Here is a 20,006-nt window from a genome sequence, read left to right on the forward strand (position 1 = left end):
CCAAAGGAGAAAACAAAAGGAACGGATGTAAACAATTTACGTGCTATAACTTTGAAGCCAGACCTATAGTAGGAGTTATGATACAAATGAAAGAGACAAACAAACACTGTCAAAGTAGAGAACCCCTCTTAGAATTCAACAATAGCAGTGCATGAGAACTAATGTTAATTGGAGCCAGAGCAGAGGTTGTATTCAGTGAGTTCTGACAGGTTCTGGAGAACCGGTAGTGGAAATTTTGAGAAGTTCGGAGAACGGGCAAATAGGCTGGCCCCGCCCCCACTGCCTCCCAGCCCCCCTTTGTTGCCCTGAACAGGAGAACGGAGCTGAGAAGCAAGTTAGTGGTGGTGGGGAGGGAATGGGGATTTTGCACTATCATTCCCCTGCCACGCCACGCCTTGCCTCACCCACCAACTGAAACGGTAGTAAAAAAATTTGAATCCCACCACTGAGCCAGACTTAAGAATACTTCGGAAAAAGCATAAAGGAGAACTGGCTCCAATTAAAATCAAGCAAGAGCTACACTTCATGGAGACAATTTTGTACCAAAGCCTGCAGAAAGAATATGCCTTTCAACCCAGGATTTAGTACCTTTAATCTTCCCAATTTCCTTTCTTGGCTGATCTATACTATAAATCCTCATGCCAAAAATAATAGCATTTAATAATTTAACAATTGTTCACATGATTTCTTCCAAGCTTCTTTTATTGGAGTGTTGGAAGAAATGTCCTTCTGGATTCAGCTCCAAGTGGGGAAAAAGACACTGGAGACGTGGAGGCTGCTTGGAAAGATGGTTTAATGATGGACAGGATCACATGGCTTGAATTCTTGAACAGAAAAGGTGATCACATGCTTCAAGATGTTGGGTGAAGAAGAAAAGAGAAAGAAGGGCTGAAAGTTCCTGGCTTTATACTCTCTGTTCCTGTGTAAGAAATGTATTCTGATTGGTTGTCAGACTCCCATGGGGCCATGCAGGGTCAACTCTCTAGGCTATGTTTTGAGTCCAAGTTTGAGTTTCCAGATGCCATGTGGTGAGTGGGGTAAAGGGCTAATACCAGTGGTGGGTTGCAGGGGGTACGCCCCAGTATGGGCATATCGGTGCCTGCCGGGAGCACCGGGTACCGTTCTGGTACGGTGCTCAGGAGGGCCCACACGCCTGCCGTCCTTACCTGTATTTGAGCTCTTCGGCGCTTTCGCGCATGGAGCATACGCACCTGCGCAACGCTCCGCCGAGCAGCTGCAGCATCGCGGAGGCGTCGTGGAGTGTCGCGGAGGCGTCACGGAGCATCGTAGGAGGTAGGGACGCATGCGCTGTATGCTCTGCGCACGGAAGTGCCAAAGAGCTCAAATACAGGTAAGGACAGCAAGCAGGTGGGCCTTCTGGAGCACCGCCGGGCCCCGTTGCACCATGCCGGTTGCAACAGGATCTGGAACCCACCACTGGCTAATACTACCATACCTTAATCCCATCAACCTGGAGCTGAAGGGGAGGGATCTTTGTCACGTAGAATAGACTGGCCGAGGCTTTTTTAATGGCCCATTAACAAAGTTGGGGGCTATTTAGAGTGAGTCTGTTTCCTTCCTAAAAATATGTTTCCCCGTTTCTGATCCAGGGAAATATAATATTCTGCCTTTTCAATATTTCCCAGGATATTTCATTTTTTAAGGAGAGGGGTGGGTGGTAACTTCCTACAGGAGTTTGACACACTCATTTCAATTTCTTCCAATTTCACATGCTCAGTAACACTTGTACTTATATTGTATTCCAATGAGGATGGGAAATGGGCAGTACCATGGAATGATATACACTGGGGTGATGCAAAAATAATTCTGGAAGCCCACAAGAATTTTGGCATAGAGAACAAAACGCCCACTGGGACAGAGTCACTGTTGGCTCTTCTCTGAACCTTCACTCTTGGTTAGTACCTTTCACTAGTCACTTTACTTGTCTGCCTCCTCACTTTATGGCAGGTATCAACAACACAATCCAGTGGTGGGTTCCAGATCCCATTGCAACCGGCACAGTGCAACGGGGCCAGGCATCCACCACATACATGTGCACATGTGTACTTACCACCCGCAATGCTCCAGCTGCTCAGCGGAGCGTCATGCAGGCACCATACGCTCCGTGGGCGGAAGCCTCAATCAGCTCAAATACCGGTAAGGAGGATGGGCGGGCGGGCCCACTGGAGCACCGTACCAATACCTGGTGCTCCCAGCAGGCACCGGTTCACCCGTACCAGGGCATACCGGTCATATCCCACCACTGACACAATTCCTGCAACCCACATAAATGGCTTCTGCAACTTCCCCAAATAAGAATAGCACAATTAGAAGGGGCCTTGGAAGTCTTCCGGTGGAACTCTCCTGCTCAAGAAGAGATCCTATGCCATTAAAAAAAACTCTCAATCTTAAAACCAGTAAGGCTGGAATCTCAGGTGATTTCAATGTTCAAACATGAAAACAAAATACTGGGGAGGCTGGCCACTTAAATTATTTTAAAACTATTTTAGGGTGCCTACCACCTGAAAAGATTACTGTTTCACACTTTAAACCTGCCTGCTCGGAAGAATGTTAAAGTTGCTTCCATGTAAGGCTCTGTAGTACAGTTGAAGTACCTCTTTTCTACGTACGTACAGCACTTAATATAGAAGCACATTATCAGGTGAGACTGTCCCCAAGGCCTAAACTATCCTCTTTAATGTTTTCTCAGAAATAAGCCCCTGGTTAAAAATTCCTTGTACATTTAATTAGAAGCTTTTCCCTTAGAGCTTCTGTTTCCAACCATCCCAATTCATGCAGTAATAGCATTATGCACAAACTGTCTGATTTAATTATTGCAAAACAGTCTAATAGTACCAAGTGGTTTTTTAAAAAATAAAAAAAATAAGATACTCCTGGGCATGAGCAACAGCATGAGTAGCAGTGGAGATTAGCAGAAACAGAGAACCCATTAAGAGACTTACAAAGTTTTACTGATTTGGTTTGTACTTGATATTATGTAATTGAAGTGACAGTGAGAGAATTAAGAAATCTTAAGCTACACTTTTGCTGGAAAGGTGGGTTCCTCTTCCTTGCAGGTACTCCAATAGAGATAGTCATCACTTGAAGGTGCTTTAATTTTATTTTGCACACAGACCAGGAACTTGGATTCAATGGTGCAAGTAATACCAAACAAAATTGGTATCTACAAAATTCTACATCTTGTTCCAAATCAAAGCAGACCAAAACTCTATCCCAATTTCCTAGGAACTCTACTGTTAGTATCTGTCTCTACTTTGGCAGATCATAAGAAGACCAGGACATAACACTTTACATTTTCTTGTGTCACAGGAACACTTACAGAATGACACTGATCTTCAAATACTGTACTGCTCAAAAGCATTTTGACAGCAAGGGCAAAAGTGTATTTATTACAATTCTACAAAAAGGCACATAACTATGGCCAAAATATTTCAGTGCTAGAGCTCAGGTTTTGATGCTGTAGTCTGTAATACCAGGTTGGATGGACACGATTTGAAAAGGTATCTTCAAGCTGCTTACTCTAAGTAAAAAAAGAAAATCAAAGCTTACCAAGATTACATTAAGATACACTCAAAATCATTGTTATTGAGATTCAATTTAGGCCATCAAGAAATCGGAAATAATTCAAGAAACAAAGCTAATAAGTTAAATTCTGATTCACGTGAGATAAATTATACATAAAGCCCCAATATTTCAGCAGCCTTTTCCCAAACTGAACCTTTCTAGACGTTTTGACTACCAGTCCCATCAGCTCATGAACAATGGTCAGAAACCATTTAGCTTGTAAAAACAAAATATCTGAAGGAATAGATGTGGGAGAATTGATCTATAACAATCCCGAAGTACAGATAAGTTTCTTTTCTTTCTTCTCTTTGTATCCCCTTTTCACACTTTTCTTCCTTTTTTTTTTAACTTCTCATCACTTTTTTTTCTTTAAGCTTACTTTATATCAGGGGTACCAAACTCGACTTCATTGAGGGCCACATCAGGGTTGTGTTTGATCTTGGGGGGCTGGGGTGGGCTTGGCCAGCTCAATGTCACTCGTGTTAGGTGGCCTGAGCGCTCTGCAATTGAAAGCAGGCTACTGAGCTCCCTTTTTCGGCTGCGACGTCCTCTGCAACCCTCTTCCAGTGGAAACAGAGCTTGGGAGTGCCACATACGGCCCTCACAAGCTCCATTTTCAGCTGTGAAGGCCTCCTGCAACCCTCTGCCAACTAAAATGCTCCGTTTCCGCTGGGAGAGGCACCGCGGGCTAGTCCTTCGCTGTTTCCATGGCAGCCCTGCGGGCCAGATCTAAACACCCCCTGGGCCAGATCCAGCCCCCGGGCCTTGAGTTTGACACCCCTGCTTTATATTATTTGATGTTTAACTGTTATCTTGGTATTTTTAAAAAGTTACTCAGCTCTGCGTTGAACTGTAAACATGCTTGATTTTGACTCAGAACAATGTTTGAATTCAGCTCTTGTAAGCCATGTATGATTCTAACCAATTGTTTTTGTTGTTCAGTTCCTAAGTCATGTCCGACCCTTCGTGACTCCATGGATCATAGCACACTGGGTTTCCCCCATCCTCTACTGTCTCCTGGAGTTTGTCCAAATTAACCAACTCTAGTTTATTCCAAAAATTATGGTTAAGCCAACCATGGCCTAGCATAATACAGCAACCATTAGTGGCCATTAAATACTCCCCTATTGATTAAACATTTACTTCTGAGCCATTTTTCCCCCCGCTTAAATTCAAATCATCGTTCAAATGCAGTGGTGGGTTCCAGCTGGTATGCCCTGGTACGGGCGTACCGATGCCTGCTGGGAGCCGCATTGCGACGGGATCCGGAACCCACCACTGTTCAAATGCTGGTTTGGCTCATAAAAGCTGCAGAATCCTTTTGAAAAATAGAAAAGGGTTGTTAATATGTTGCAATGCTATGTTGTTTTCATAGTTCTGGGATTTTTTTAGAAAGTACCGATAGAAACAGAAGAGAGGCACTCTGAATAAGAATGGGATATCTACAGCTCCAGCTTGAGAGAAGGGGAGACAGTACTTGGTTATTCCTTATTGGTCCCAAAGGCTCCATTATGCCCTTTAGAAACTGCTGAACTTTTTCCAGTACTCATAAAAAAAGACAAATTAGCAGGTATCCTGTCTAGATCAGCAAATAAAAGGAATTAGCCCAACTCCCTATGGGAACTGAAATCAGATAAAGATATGATCTCTCTTAATGGAGAAGAAATACATACAGGCCACATACTGTAGGACCAGCCAAGTATCACGGAAAGATAAAATTAAGCTGTATTTCAGAGAAGCTATTCTGTTCCTTTCCTCCCCTTGCCTAAATGCGTTTCCACATGTCTTTGAATGGAGCACATCTATTTTGGTTTCCTGTAAATTAAGCTCTGCAGGGTTAAACGCAATAACAAAGAAATAAACCAGGCTACATTCAGGAATTATATTCATTTCATTGTTTTATATTTATAGCTCACCCCGGTCCTAACGGACTCTAGGCAGGAAATAATAATATCAAAAATGGATTAAAAAACCCTACCTGGTAACTTCAAGTGCACTATTTACTCAACCCCTGGAGAAAATGCTACTGTGACTTGTTTTGAAATGCCTGTAAGGTAAGAGCCTTCAATATCTCTGGAGTAAACTTTTCTACAAACAGGGGTGGTTGCTAGTGAGAATGGCTATCACCTGGCCAGAGTGGGATATGACCGGTACACTCCGGTACGGGCGTACCGGTGCCTGCTGGGAGCACCAGGCACCGTTCCAGTACGGTGCTCCAGGGGGCCCGCCCGCCCGCCCTCCTCACCTATATTTGAGCCGATCAGGACTTTCACACACGTGCACGGAGCATACGGCGCATGCGTGACGCTCCGCCGAGTAGCTAGAGCATTGCGGAGCCATCGTGGAGCGTTGCAGGTGGTAAGTACACATGTGCGCGTACATGTGGTGGATGCTCAGCCCCGTTGAAGTGTGCCGGTTGCACCGGGATCCGGAACCCACCACTGTACCTGGCTCAAACACCATGGAACTCATGAGGAGTGTAGATCCATGCCTCTCTAAAGGACAGAACTAGATGAGAAGGCTCTTTTGAATTGTCATTAGTTTGCTTCTTCTTTTTGTTTTGTTTAGAGTTGCTATTATTGTTCCACCATTCCTGCTCCCCACAGCATCAAAATATGATAACCCTAACTTGCTGACAAGAAGCAAAATTCATTTCTCTATATCCCAATTCCCTCACTCCATGCGAAGGGAAATAAATGATACTCCCCTCATTCAGCCCTCACTTCACTTTCTGGGCATTTGTTTAGCTATGCTCAATGAATGACTAAATAATTAGCAGTAAAGAGTTAAGGTTAGGAAATACTTTTTGGGGGGGGGTCTGCACATGCGTGTCTGTGTTCCTTCAAGTCAGTGTTGATTCCTAGTACCGGCCTGCACTTTTTTTTGGGCAAGATTTCCCAAATGGTTTGCTTTGCCTCCTTCCTAGGGCTGGCAGAGGCTGGTCCAAGGTCACCCAACTGACTTAAAGCAGGGCTAGAAATCAGTCTCTCAGTTTCTAGCCTAGTACAAGAAAACAGTCTGGCAAAATGCTAGCTACAACTAAACAACATTTATAGATATAGAGCAGGGGTGTTAGACTGGCGGCCCGTGGGTCAGATGCGTCATGTGCAGGCCACGTCCACCCCAACTCCGTGGAGAGAAAAAATGTCGCGAAATGTCATGTGACGACAACACGATGCTGTGGGTTTATCACTTGTGCAGAGGTTAGTTGCTCCCAGTTTGGCCCTGATTGGCCGAACCGGTAGTAGCGGTGACGGGAGGCTCCGCCCACCCATCTGGATGCTTCTACACATGCGCGAGCGCACACAGAAGTGCGCCTGAACCATTACTAAAAAAATTGGCAACCCACCACTGCACCCATGATATAGAGGCAGGATCCCTTCAAATGCCAGAGGGGCAGAGCAAAGATCACAGAAAGTTGTTGTCTGCCTACCCTGCTTTTAAGGCTGGCCTTTTCACTGTGAGATTAGCTAGATCTGCTTGGGTGATGATCCAACATGAATTCTACTTATTCCCTAACATTCTGCCCAGTTGACAAAAATCAACCATCTTTTTTCACTATAAAACATTTGCACAAGTTTAAAAAAAGAAAAGAAACGAGAATGAACACATTTACAATTTTAACACAGCTAGTGTTGGCCGGTTAGGCACAGAGATAAACTTTTCAAATATTTCCCTAAGTTATAATTAAACAAATCACTCCATGCTCAAGAACTGAGGCCCCATAGACGGGGCTGCTTCTTCACAAGCAAATGAACTTCAAACACGTTTCTTGAAGGAAATGCCCAATTACAAAATAAATAGGGGACCTTCAGAATATAAATAGGCAGTGGTGTTTAGGCAGGAAACCATCATCCAATTTCCCTCTGTGTCTTTGATGTCTAAAGAAGAAGTGATTGCTCTCTTGACTAAGAACCAACATGTGTGGTGCTTTTGTGGCCCTTGTCCTGATATAGAAAAATGAATCTTCTGTATTCTGCTGGATACTGGACATTCAATGTGCCAGAATCTTAAAGGGGGAAAGAAATATGAATAAAAGGCACACAGCATGGCCAGTGAGCAAAAGAAGAAGGAATGCTCTGATGTTTGCCAGCTTTATTTTTTAAGACTTGCTTATTAACATTTATCCCAATACAGAGGCAACAGCATTAAGGATAATTTCCATTTCCCCTACAGAATGGAGAGTGTCTTTGTTGTTTATTTTAAAGCAGTTATTTTCTGAACATGGGTTGAAGAGATCCAGTGAGCTTCTGGGAAAAATGATCCAAGACCATCAGCTTTCAGGCCTACAAGCTTAACCATCTGCTCCAGGCATTATTAATTCACCTATTTTATTTGGGCAACTTCACCGCCTCAGCCAAATAGAAGGGAATGTTTTATAGCTCCCAAGCACTGCTGTTTGTTTTTTCATTTTTTCCACACTAATGTAATAAGACCGGTGGAAGGAGCTTGATTAATAAAGAGGAAAAGATGAAGCAAGCAGATTATGCAGACGTCAGCAGAACGTGATAGCCATCAAGAAGTATCTTGAAGTAAAGTCTAGCTGCACCAAGTAAGCTGGCATGATTATCTTGGTCTTTGGCTGATGAAAACCAAGTATTATGACTGTCAGCTGCCTGCAATTTGCCAGTTCAAATCTCAGCAGGCTCAAGGTTGACTCAGCCTTCCATCCTTCCGAGGTGGGTAAAATGAGGACCCAGATTGTTGGGGGCAAGAGGCTGACTCTGTAAACCGCTTAGAGAGGGATGTAAAACACTGGGAAGTGGTATATTGCTATTATCTGCTCCCGATGTGAAATGCAGTGTGAAGGTGAGGGGAAGCTTCTTGAAAAACAAATGTACACATTTTTACAATATAACCCTCGATTATTTTTATTAATTTACATCACTTTTAGAATAGGTACAGAAAAGATATTCTTTTCTTGCTTTTACTCTGGAAATGTATCTTCTTTTATGGAATACAGATGCATTCACAGGTAGTCCTAAACTTATTACAGTTTGTTTAATGACCATTCACAGTTACGGCACTGAAAAAAGTGACTTAGGACCATTTTTCACACTTATGACCGTTGCAGCATCGCTGTGGTGGGGTAATCAATATTCAGATACTGTGACTCATATTCATGATGGTTGCAGTGCCCGGGGGTCATGTGATCATATTCTGTGACCTTCTGACAAGCAAAGTCAATGGAGAAGCCAGATTCACTTAACAACCAGGTTACTAGCTTAACAACTGCAGTGATTCACTGAACAACTCTGGCAGGAAAGATCATAAAATCGTCCAACTCACTTAACTACTGTCTTACTTGGCAACAGAAATTTTAGGCTCAATTGATCAAACTCCATGCTGTGGGCAGAGTTAGCCTGCAGTACTGCATTCTAACCATCGCACCACCAGAGCTTAACTGCAATCTATTGGCCTGTGCTGATCCACTGCAACCTCTCCATGTTTACTGCTTGTTAAGTGGCCAGACCAGAGTCATATTCACCATCTCCGTCCCTGCCTCCTCATGGTCAACACCAGTCAGCTGCTTCTATGTTTCACTAAAGTACTAATACAAGAAACAACAGGAGTAATAGAATTCAAAAACCTGACCACTGTGAGCAAATACACCACAATCATCAACTCTAAATACATGTGTGTTATGCTGAGTGAAACTATGTTTTGGCACAAACTATCCTCAAAGGAAAGTGGAAATAGCACAACGAATGGGGTCTCACAGGTTGAAGACTGTCTTGTCTGCAGCTCTTTAGGAGAACTCTTTAGTAGTCGTCTTTTTCTGTTATGTTCTTGAGCAGCAGGCTTGTGCTAAGAGTTTTTATCAAGGCCTGGGTTGACAAAGTCACCCAAGGGGTAAAGAAATAGTTAATTTTGGATTAAAATTTTCCAACAAACAACAGCTGAAAAAGTATAATGAAGAGAGTGATAAGCAATACACCTTGAACCATGACTCCCATGCTCATAAAAACAAATGTGGAGACAGGAGTGTTTCGCTTGACTTAGTAGTTATTGCATTTTATTTGGTGGTCAATGTTAGGTAAGCTCCCCGTTAGGAGAGCGAGTGTGCAGAGAAGCGTAATGAGAGTGGTGTTAGAGAACACACAAACCAGCATACAGAGACACTACAGTTTAAATAGGTTTTTACTTTCGTGGAAATAGATGTATTCAGAGTTCAATTTACACACCGTTCAATCAGTCAGTTATCCATCGAACACAGTCCAGTAACATATAATCAGTTCAGCACATAAAGTCGCTAACAGTAGCAAAATTCACAGTAACTCACGATACAGCAGTATCCATCGATCAGCATCTAACAAACAGAGAGCTAATAGTCATTCTGGCTCCATCTTATGGCTGCTTGAGGTAACAGCAACCAATCACATTACAGCAGGACTTAAAGAAACAGTACTACTCTCATGGCTTATATATTGCTGACCCAACCGTTAGATTACGTTCCTAACAGTCAACAACTGTGGAAACGTTTGAGAAATACGTGTAATCCAAAACAAAAAACAAAAAGGAAAAGAAAAGCCACAGACTATTTTCATGGGCACCCTGAATGATCCCAGATAAAATTCTTGTAGGACTTGCTCTGTTGTCCTGTCAAAGGCATAGTTGTCTTTTGTTAAAAAAAAATTCAACAGAGTTCCTAGGGCAGAAATGAAAAGAAATCTTTAAAGTGCTGTGGAAGTGAACTTTTAGCTAAAGAAGGGCAGGAAAAGCATCCAGGCACACTAAGTTATCAAAAAAAAACCTGAGATATCCAATCTGGCTAGCTAATGCTTATATGGTCAATGCTTAACGCTGATACAAGGAGCTTCATGTATGTTGGATCTTCTTTGCTGACTTAATCAATCATTTTCATCTTTCCCCTCACAAGGACAAGCATTTTAAGAATCAGGTTTTCTTTTTCTCAGAATCTGAAATATTGCAGCCTCTTCCAACCAGAGCTGAAACTTTCCCTCTCATTCTGCTCTAGTTGGCAAGTATGCCTGCACCTTGCTAGACGGCTTCTGCATGGCATCAATTGAGAAGCACTGGGTTATTTGGGATATTTTCTCTAAGTGTTCCTGTAGCTTCCCGGCCATCACCAGAAGCATTTCTTCAAATAGAGTAATTGTGGCAGGATCACAGCTACCATAAACCTTAAGGTCACTTCAGGGTTGCGGACATCATCCAGTCCTCTGAAAGAGGTTTCAAATATTCCCACTACTCAATCGATCAATCAATCCCTGAATATCATAAGGCTCAGATAGACATGTGGTCATATCGACATTTCCAAGAACCTAGTTCACATCAGGCTGCAATCAATCTCAATTTCTTATGAACTCTGGTTCTTGGATCTTTCAAACTACAGCACCGTGATGGCAAACCTATGGTACGCATGCTACAGGTGGCACACAGAGCCTGCTCTGCAGGCACGCTAGCCGTCATGCCAGCCCAGCTCCACCGCATATGCGCGTAAGCCTCCCGCCAGCCAGCTGGTCTTCAGGTCTGTCGTGCATGCATGGGGGGTGGGGTGCATGCGGGGAGATGCGCATGCACATGCCCAGGGGGGTGCGCATGCATGGGGGTGCTCGCATTGCATTTTGGGGCCTCACGCAGCACCCCCATGCCCTATTTTTGCTTCCAGGTTGGTGCAGGAGGCCTTCCAGGCCCAAAACAGGGTGCGGGGGTGGGGGGGGGGCGCTTTCAGCACACGACGCCAAGAAGGTTAGCCATTACTGCTATAGAAGATTATAATGTGAGCTTTCTATGGAATGACAATTAAGCTTGTCTTCATTTTTTTCTTAGTCCTGTCCCTGATCCATTGCAAATCCTATTGAACCTTCATCAAGGTTCATCAAAGTCTGAAACTGGAAAATCAAGCAAGGTGCCTGTAACGGGCAGCTCCAATCCTGCAGGGGAGTGAGAGCTGGCCACCCTACGGATCCTGGCTGCCTCTTTTATGATCTCACAAGGTAACCCTCGGAAATCACTCCCTCTGAGATGGAGTGTCTCTCTTCTGCAACGCAGGGCATATCGATAGGTTGTTTCGAGAGAGTTGGGTGATAAAACACTTTGAACATGAAAGTGCTATAGAAAAGTATTATGAATTACTACTACAATAGGCTTTTAAAGTTCCATCGCATTGGAAGCAAAGCAGACTTTGAAAACAGGGAGATATAAAGCCTTGAGCATGTCAGGGAGCTTTGGATAAACGCCTCATAAAATGCTTTATCATCGGAGATGAATGATGAAGGTGATGGGCAACCATGAAAATATGTCATTGTTCCTTCTCTGATATCGATGTTGACCATGATCAGAGACATCAAAGCGGGCCTAGCATACTTTATGCTTGACTGCATGATGCCATTATATTTTCTCCCTTCTATATACCCACAGCTTCCTCGGGCATTGAATTATTATTTTTTTTCCTTTTTCTTATTACTGAATGGCTCCTTACACATCCATCACATGCAGAACGCTTCAGGAGTCTGCAGAAACTCATCTTGTGTTCTTTATTCCACCCCAAGGACACTGTTCTGAATGCAGCAGAGAAGGAGGAGGAGGAGAAAAAGCCCTTCCGTCCATAATTAACAACTCACACATCTCAGAGGTCTGTAGCAGGGCCTGGCATTTAATGCTTTGCTGTAGCTAATAGGCAATCAAGCAAACTTTCACTTGAGGATTTGAGTCAGGGACTTTCCTTGATGCTCTTTGAACCAACAAACCCAGACACAGAGAAGCTACAAAGGAATGATGGAAGATGAGGATAAGGGAGAAAATTGTTTATCTGGAATGCTCTGTATTAAAATATCTGGCTTCTCTTAAAAGGCACGTAGGAGAGATACATCTATACACTTTGTTTAGTAATTGTTCACAGTTACAATCATGATTTTTAAAAAATAAACTTTTATCCAATCATTACGTTTACAACATTTGCTGGTCTATAAAACAAAGAAAAACTGAAGTAAAATCATAAGCACCCTTGTGGTTTCACTTAGTGACTGCTTTCTTTAACAACCAAGCTGTTTGTCCCGATTGTGATTGCTAAGTGAGAACTCTCTATATTTAAACAGAGGAGTTTATATTTGTGTGATAAATGCAGGACCAAATTGCTTGGCACCTCTTTTGTGAAGATGGGCGCAGGGATATGTACAAGATGGCTTCAAGTTAGTTTTTGACTTCTGGCGACTGCTTGGACAGGACCTTGAATTTTTATTAGCAAAGCTTTTCGGAAGTGGTTTGCCACTGCCTACTGCCTAAGGTTGAAAAAGAGGAACTGGTCCAAGGTCACCCACCCAACTTCACGCCTAATGTGGGACTAGAACCCACAATCTACCAGTTTCTAGCCTGCCTTAACCACTATACCAAACTAGCCTTAACTGCGTAAGTAAAGGCACTCAGATTCTATACAATCATGGAGGCTCCAAGGTTTTGTGTGTAAGTTCCCTCCTCTGATTCATCCCATCACAATTTTCTCAATCTCCCCTGTTTTTTTCCATCAACTTTCATTCTTCTTTCATATATATTTTGTAGTCAAATTCTCTTTGTAGTCACATTCTATATGACCAAACCATCTCATCATATGTCTTTCATACTGGCTGTTCTCTTGTGTATTCAGCTTATAATCATTCAGCATCCATTCATTCTTGAGCCTATCTTTTCTTGGTTTATCACATACATATTCAAAGTAGACATTTTGACTGCATTCAACATTCTTTTAGGTTCCATCATACTTTAATTATCAAGTACATGTAACAAATAAGCAGAAGCACATTCTTATACACAGCCATTTTCACTTCTTTTGACAAAACACTCATTCCGCACAACAGGCCAACAGGCCTCGACTTCTGACCACGATTGAGCCCAAAATTTATGTTGCTAAGTGAGACATTTAAGTGGGTTTTGCCCCATTTTACAACCTTTCTTGCCATGGTTGTTGAGTGAATCACTGCAGCTATTATGTTAGTAATCCAGTTAAGTGAATTTAGCTTTCTCATTGATTCTGCTTGTCCAAAGGTTGCAAAATAGGATCAAAAAGCCTCAAAACACTGCAACTGTTATAAATATGAACCTATTGCGAAGCATCCAAATTTTGATCATGTGATCATGGGGATGCTGCAGTGGTCATGACTGTGTAAAACATTTATAAGTCACTTTTTTCAGTGTCATTGTAAGTTTGAATGGTCACTAAATAAACTGTAGTAAGTTGAGGACTACTTGTACCCATTAACTTTCTGTCAGCAGTTGCACATCTTTAAATCCTTCCATTTTTCTGTTAACAAAAAGGAATAGAGTATTCCAGGACTGTACAAAAGTTTCCCAATCTGAAACAGAGCTTGAACACAGGATGTTAAAGCCATTCCAGACAGAAACAGCCTTGTTTTAAGCCTGAAAGCGATTCAGTTTAAATTCAGAACCCTTTTGATGTGTTCAGAAAAAATCAAAGCATTTCCAGTAAGATTGGAACAATCAGTTTCAAACTTTAAGTGGATGTTTCACAGCTCCAAACTAACTGCGTATGTGTGTGTACACCAGTGGTGGGTTTCAAATTTTTTAGAACCTCTTCTGTAGATGTGTCCTGCTTTGTGGGCGTGGCTTGTCAGCCATGTGACTGGGTGGGAGTGGCTTGCCAACCATGTGACCGGGTGGGAGTGGCTTGGCAGTCATGTGACTGGGTGGGCGTGGCCAACTTGTAAAATGTGGTGAAACTCACTTAACAACGTCTTGCTTAGCAACCAAAATGCTGGCTCAGAAACTCTGGCATTTGAAGCACGCAAATCTTAAAGCTGTCACGTTACAAGACCTTTGCACCCCTAACCCTTTAGAAAAAAAACTCCAGGGGTGTTCAAACTTGACAGCTTTAAGACTTGTGGACGTCAACTCCCAGAATTCCTCTTCCAGTCATGTTGGCTCAGGAACTCTGGCATTGAAGTGTGCAAGTCTTAAAACTGTCAAGTTACAAGACCCTTGCACCCCTAAACCTTTAGAAAAAAAAACCTCAGGGATGTTCAAACTTGACAGCTTTAAGACTTTAAGGTTTAGATAGGACTCTTAGAGGCGGGCGGGGTGATTGGTGAGCCAGCCAATCAGTGAGCGGTGGGCGGGGCAAGCGTGGGGCGGATGGGCGGGGGAAGGGAGCTGGAACCGGTTCTAAATGGCACGGTAGATTTGTGGAACCTCTTCTATAGAAGAGGTTAGAACTGGCAGGAACCCACCCCTTGTGTACACACAGACACACACAGACACACACACAATCCAGAGCTTTTCTTACTGGTACAGGTCTGTTCCCAAGAAAGTTGAGGTCACTGTTCTCCCCAAAGAGATAGCCTTCAGGATGTGTAGAGTCAAACTTCTCACCTCCCATGATGAAGTGACTTGCAAAGTAGCTTCCTGAAAGAGAGAGCACAAGTCTGTCAGAATCAAGTAGAAAAGGGAAGGTAGTGATTTATAGGACAAACAAAAAAGCACTTCAGAGAATCAGGGAATCAAGCATGGCCAAAAGCAAATCAGTGGAGTGTAGAATAGCTCATAAAAATAAAGGGTTTAATTTCACACACAGCTGGCCTTTAGAATTGTGGACAAATATTCCAGAAACATCCTGCTCTAAAACTTGGAAGCCAAAAGGATAATGAGGAAAAAGCAAAAAATTCAATTTTCTTTCACCTTTTTGGAGGGCTTGCTGCCTCTATAAATATATTCCTGTTGATAAACATTTCCTTCCAGTTTCCAAACCTGAAAACTCATGTTTTAGAATGAAAATAGCACTTGACACTTAGACTTATATACCGCTTCATAGTACTTTAAAGCCCTCTCTAAGCAGTTTACAGAGTCAGCCTATTGCCCCCAACAATCTGGGTCCTCATTTTACCCACCTCGGAAGGATGGAAGGCTGAGTCAACTTTGAGCCTGGTGAGATTTGAACTGCCAAATTGCAGGCAGCCTGCAGGCAGGCAGAAGTAGCCTGTAATACTGCACTCTAACCATTGTGCCACCACCATAAGGTACAAAAAGCCTACAGATCATGGTTTCTACAATTCTTTCAAACAGTGCCCTTTACCACCATGGTCACAGGAGGCTGTGGTATTTTCTTCGGTGTAAAGAAGTACCATGTTGTGTGTGTGTATGTGTGTGTAGGTATGTATGTGTATGTATATGAAGTAGTACGTTTCTCCTTTCCTCCATTTAACCTGTGAGATTATCTGCATGTCCCAGGTGACCTGGCTTGAACCTATAGCCATTTCCCAGGGACACAGATGCATAACATTATCCACCACCCGCTTCCAGCCCAGCAAAAGAGCACTTTGCATCCATCTTCCTGTTGCTTCCTATCAAAAGTTGTATTTCCCATTCTTAACCAGCAGAAGGAGTGTTGTTGTGTAGGCAATTAGTAGTACTTCATTTCAAGGGTAGACACTGCCTCCTCTCCGAACTGGCTAGTAGACAGACCACTTTCTCCCCTCCAGTTACGGACATTTGTCTTGGACTGCTGGGTGTGAATTATTGGCACACAATTATTACTTTCCAGCTGGGCCACATTTTTCCTGTAGTGCTTGGATCTTTCAGCAGATCACAGAGAAATGTGTGTGGTGGAGAAAATAAATGTAACTTATAAAATGAAGGCTGTGCCTGTTTTCCTCCGTCTTTTGGACATGACCAGGTTAAATCCAGCTCCTCCCTTTATCTAATCCTATCAGACCCAAACTGACTCCCAGACAAAGTCTACTGTAATCCCATCTAAACAAAATAGAAGCCTCCCCACTACTTCACAATATGACCTAAGTGCAGCCTTAACAAACAAATTGCAACATAGTGGAACCAATGGTAAATCAAGGATTCTCCTCTGGCGATCTTAAGATCTCATCAACTTAATACAAGACTTCTCCAGTTCTGCTGCTCTCCTGAAAGGGACGTTTCAGCTAACAGCAATAATCTCATGTTGAAGGTCAGTAGAGATTCTTAGTCATCCAGGTAATGGTTGTCCCAAAGGTGCTTTTTCAGGAGGCAACTGGACTTTTGAAGATGTTTAGCTTCTCATCCAAGAAGCTTCTTCAGCTCTGACAGGATAGTGGGGAATGGAAGGATTTATATTCCTTGCAGACAGCTGGTCATTTGCATCCTTTTAGAGGATCATTGAAGCACTTGGAGGTTTCTCTGTGTCCTCAGGGTCACCTGAATGGTGCTCCTGGTCCTGTAGTCTGCATTTCCCCCCCTAAAAATCCATTCCTACTACCACACCATTCAAAGGGTGTTCATCCCAAATTGTATAGCTAAAAGTCTGTAGAGATTCTCAGTCATCCAGGTTATGGTTGTCCCAAAAGTACCTTTTCAGGACGCAATGTTTTCTCATGTTGAAGGAGCAGGACCTGCTTCACTTCCTCAAAAGCTTCCAACAAATCAGATCCTTAGGATTTCCCACCTCAAATTTCTATAAAAATCCTTTGCTTTTCATACAGAGTTCCTCTTTCCTGTAAAACAGGTGCCAAATAATAAACATTATTTTCTCCCCCGCCCCGCCCCCAGTACTGTGCTGCCTTCCTCAGGTACATATCTCTCTCCTATTGCAGTTTCAGGTATGCTTAAAAATTGAGAGCGAGCTTAGAGACTTAAGACAATATTCATAGGAGTTTGTTCTTTCAGCTCCAGGGTTTAGCTTTGTTGTTTAGGTTAACAGTTGATGGTCAGTGGGGACATCTCAGCAAATGATTGTATAGCCCACTCCCAGGCTGGGATTCACTTCAAAACTATGCTAAATTTATTTGAAGACAACAATTGTTTGCCTTGAAAAGGAAAAACTGCCATTACATCAGTCTTCTCACACAAAATGGCTTCTCTTTTCATGAAATTTTCTGATATCGTTGAAAAATTAGCCATGTTTATGTATATGTGTATGTCTCCCTCTGTGTGTGTAAACACAACATAAGCCAGCCTTGGGTAAATATGCAAATTTCATGCAAATAATTACCCTCTGAGATGCTTAACTCTAAGTACCACTGAAATTTCTGAATCATACATTGTCTCAAGGAGACTGATAAAAAACAGTCCTACTGAAAATCACAAGCTGCTTCACTTCTAAGGCCCTGATAAACTCAGCAGTCCCCAGGGGGCTTTAAACAAGGGGACTGAGGTTCATCCAGGGACACGACACATGTTCGGCTTTTGCAATTTATTTGCAATTTGTTTGGAATTTAGTTTCAACTTTCTAGGAATACCAAGGTAAAATAATTTTTTAAAAGCCACCGTATCATGGTAAAATGTCTTGTAATTTGCATTTTAAAAATAGAAAAATTATCAGTCACATTCAGGAAAGTTATTTTGCACAGGTGAGTTATTACCATTTTTCTTTTATCTGAACTATTACATTGCTATCTATGTCCTTTATAGATTACACTGAAGCAAGTCTTTTAAAACACCTTCTCACCCTGTAGCAGCAATGGATTACCTTGAGGTACCTTAGGAACCACTAGCATACGTTTTAAACCAGAGGTTCCCAACCCCAGGGCTGCAGCCTTGTACCAGGCTGCGGCCCATTGGGAACCAGGGAGCCCAAGCAGCAGGCAAATGCATGGACGTGTGAAGTTCCATTTGGGCAAGCATGCTTGTGAAGCCATCCCTCCTCCCTTTCTCTGCCGCTGCTGCTGGTCCATGGAGCTGGAAAGGTTGGGGACCATTATTCTAAGAAAGGGGTGTCAAACTCAATTTTATTGAGGGCTGCATCAGGGTTGTGTTTGACCTCAAGGGCTGGGGTGGGTGTGGCCAGTTCAACATTACTTGTGTCAGGGGCTCCTGTGGCGGCTTGAGCACTCTGCCAGCGAAAACCGGCTCCCAAGCTCCGTTTTCAGCTGCCAGGGTGTCCTGCAACCCTCTTGTTCGCATGAGGCTCTCCCGAGCTCAGTTTTTGCTTGTGGAAGCATCGTGGGCGATCCTTCACTGTTTCCAGGCATCCCCATGGGCCATATCTAAGTACCCTGGGGGCCAGATCCAGCCCCTGGGCCTTGAGTTTGACACTTCTGTTCTAAGCCACTACAACTCACTACACATATTCTAGTATTTACTAGAAACAGAATTTGTTATGAGCTCTTTAAAACTTTTCGTATATTCTAAGCCACTTAATTTGCCTTTTCTAAACTGGTGATATCATTGGAAGTGCCTGAATTAATAAACTCAATAAAAGGAAATATGCTTTATTCCTTTTGGTAACGTAGTTTTAAAATCCTTCCAAATAATTAAATGTGAGTGAATTGAAATACCTGGTTTAAACAAATATTTCAAGTTTCAAACTTTACTGGGAAATTTCATTTATCAAAGTTAAGATATTGCGTGATGAATAACGCCGAGCATAAGCTAATACACTCTTTTAAAAGGTGCAAAAAAAAAAAAGAACTCTCACTGTAATCAAAACTGTTTATCTATTTGCAATTCAGAAATCACCATCGTTTCAATTCCAGTTTAACAAAAATTCCATTCGGCTATACCAGAAATATCAAACAAATAGTTTGTCCTGATCAAATAGTCCAACTTTATATTCCTTCCTTTTGATCTTAACAATCTTGATATTAAATCATTCCAATGATAGTCTTTGGCATTCAAGAGGAGTTTTCAAAGCTTTTACCAGCCTAAGTCTGTAAATCCTTTAAAGAGGCCTTGACCAAAATTTTTCTCAGGTATTCCATGTCTAGACCTTTTCTTGATTTGTTTTTTGAAATCCCATTTTGGTAATCTCAATGTCATTGTCTTCCATGTCTTTAAACTATATGTCAAGGAAACATGTTTAATTTTTTTCCTCATCATTTTCTAAAAGTTTATCCCCTCAAACCTTCTGAAATATTATTATTATTTCAGTTCAGTTTTCAAAAACATCCTTAAGATAAGAAAATGTTATAGCTTTTCTGCCTGGTCCATTGTTCCCTCGAGTATCCACCTGAACCTTCAGCAAGCGTCAGTTCCTAATATGGGTTTAATTCCATTTTAGACATTTCCCAAGATTAGCTGCCTGGCCCAAAGTCACCCGGCCAGTTTTCATGCCTAAGGCAGGATTAAAACTCATTGACTCCTAGTTTCTAGCCTTAACCACTAGACCAAACTGTCTCTTCACTGTATATTCATAAAGTAATTAAACTGAATTTCTGAGAACATGACTAGAAAGTGTGTTTGGCTGGCTTACAGTCCGTATTAAATCTATGCTGCTGCTGAGAGCAAAGATGTCATTTCCCTTTGTTGCCAACTCCCAATCCCTCAGGAGATGGCTGTTTTACGGTCTCCTCACTAAGAGCTGCCATTCAGAGCACTTGTGGTGATCTCCCAATTTTTCCTTCTCCAGAGAAATTCAAAAGACCAGCCTATCACCACTTCGTCATTCTTCACAGCGGTCGTTGTCTCTGCTCACTTGCAGAGACGTGTTCAGTCTGCCATAATTCAGACCAGAAGCCAAAATA

General features: G+C 42.5%; 1 protein-coding gene across 3 annotated transcripts in view; it reads right to left on the reverse strand.

Annotated features, from left to right (window-relative positions):
• RNF157 (ring finger protein 157) overlaps window positions 1-20,006 on the reverse strand; it is a 110,723-nt gene that overhangs the window by 55,925 nt on the left and 34,792 nt on the right. For all 3 annotated transcript variants that reach the window (XM_081943575.1, XM_081943576.1, XM_081943574.1), the window contains exon 2: window positions 14,846-14,964. In XM_081943575.1, coding sequence (XP_081799701.1) covers window positions 14,846-14,964 — 119 coding nt within the window. The remainder of the gene's footprint in view (window positions 1-14,845; window positions 14,965-20,006) is intronic.

Source organism: Natrix helvetica, assembly GCF_964273705.1.
Source record: "Natrix helvetica genome assembly, chromosome: 1".
In the NCBI taxonomy this organism is placed as follows: Eukaryota; Metazoa; Chordata; class Lepidosauria; order Squamata; family Natricidae; genus Natrix; species Natrix helvetica.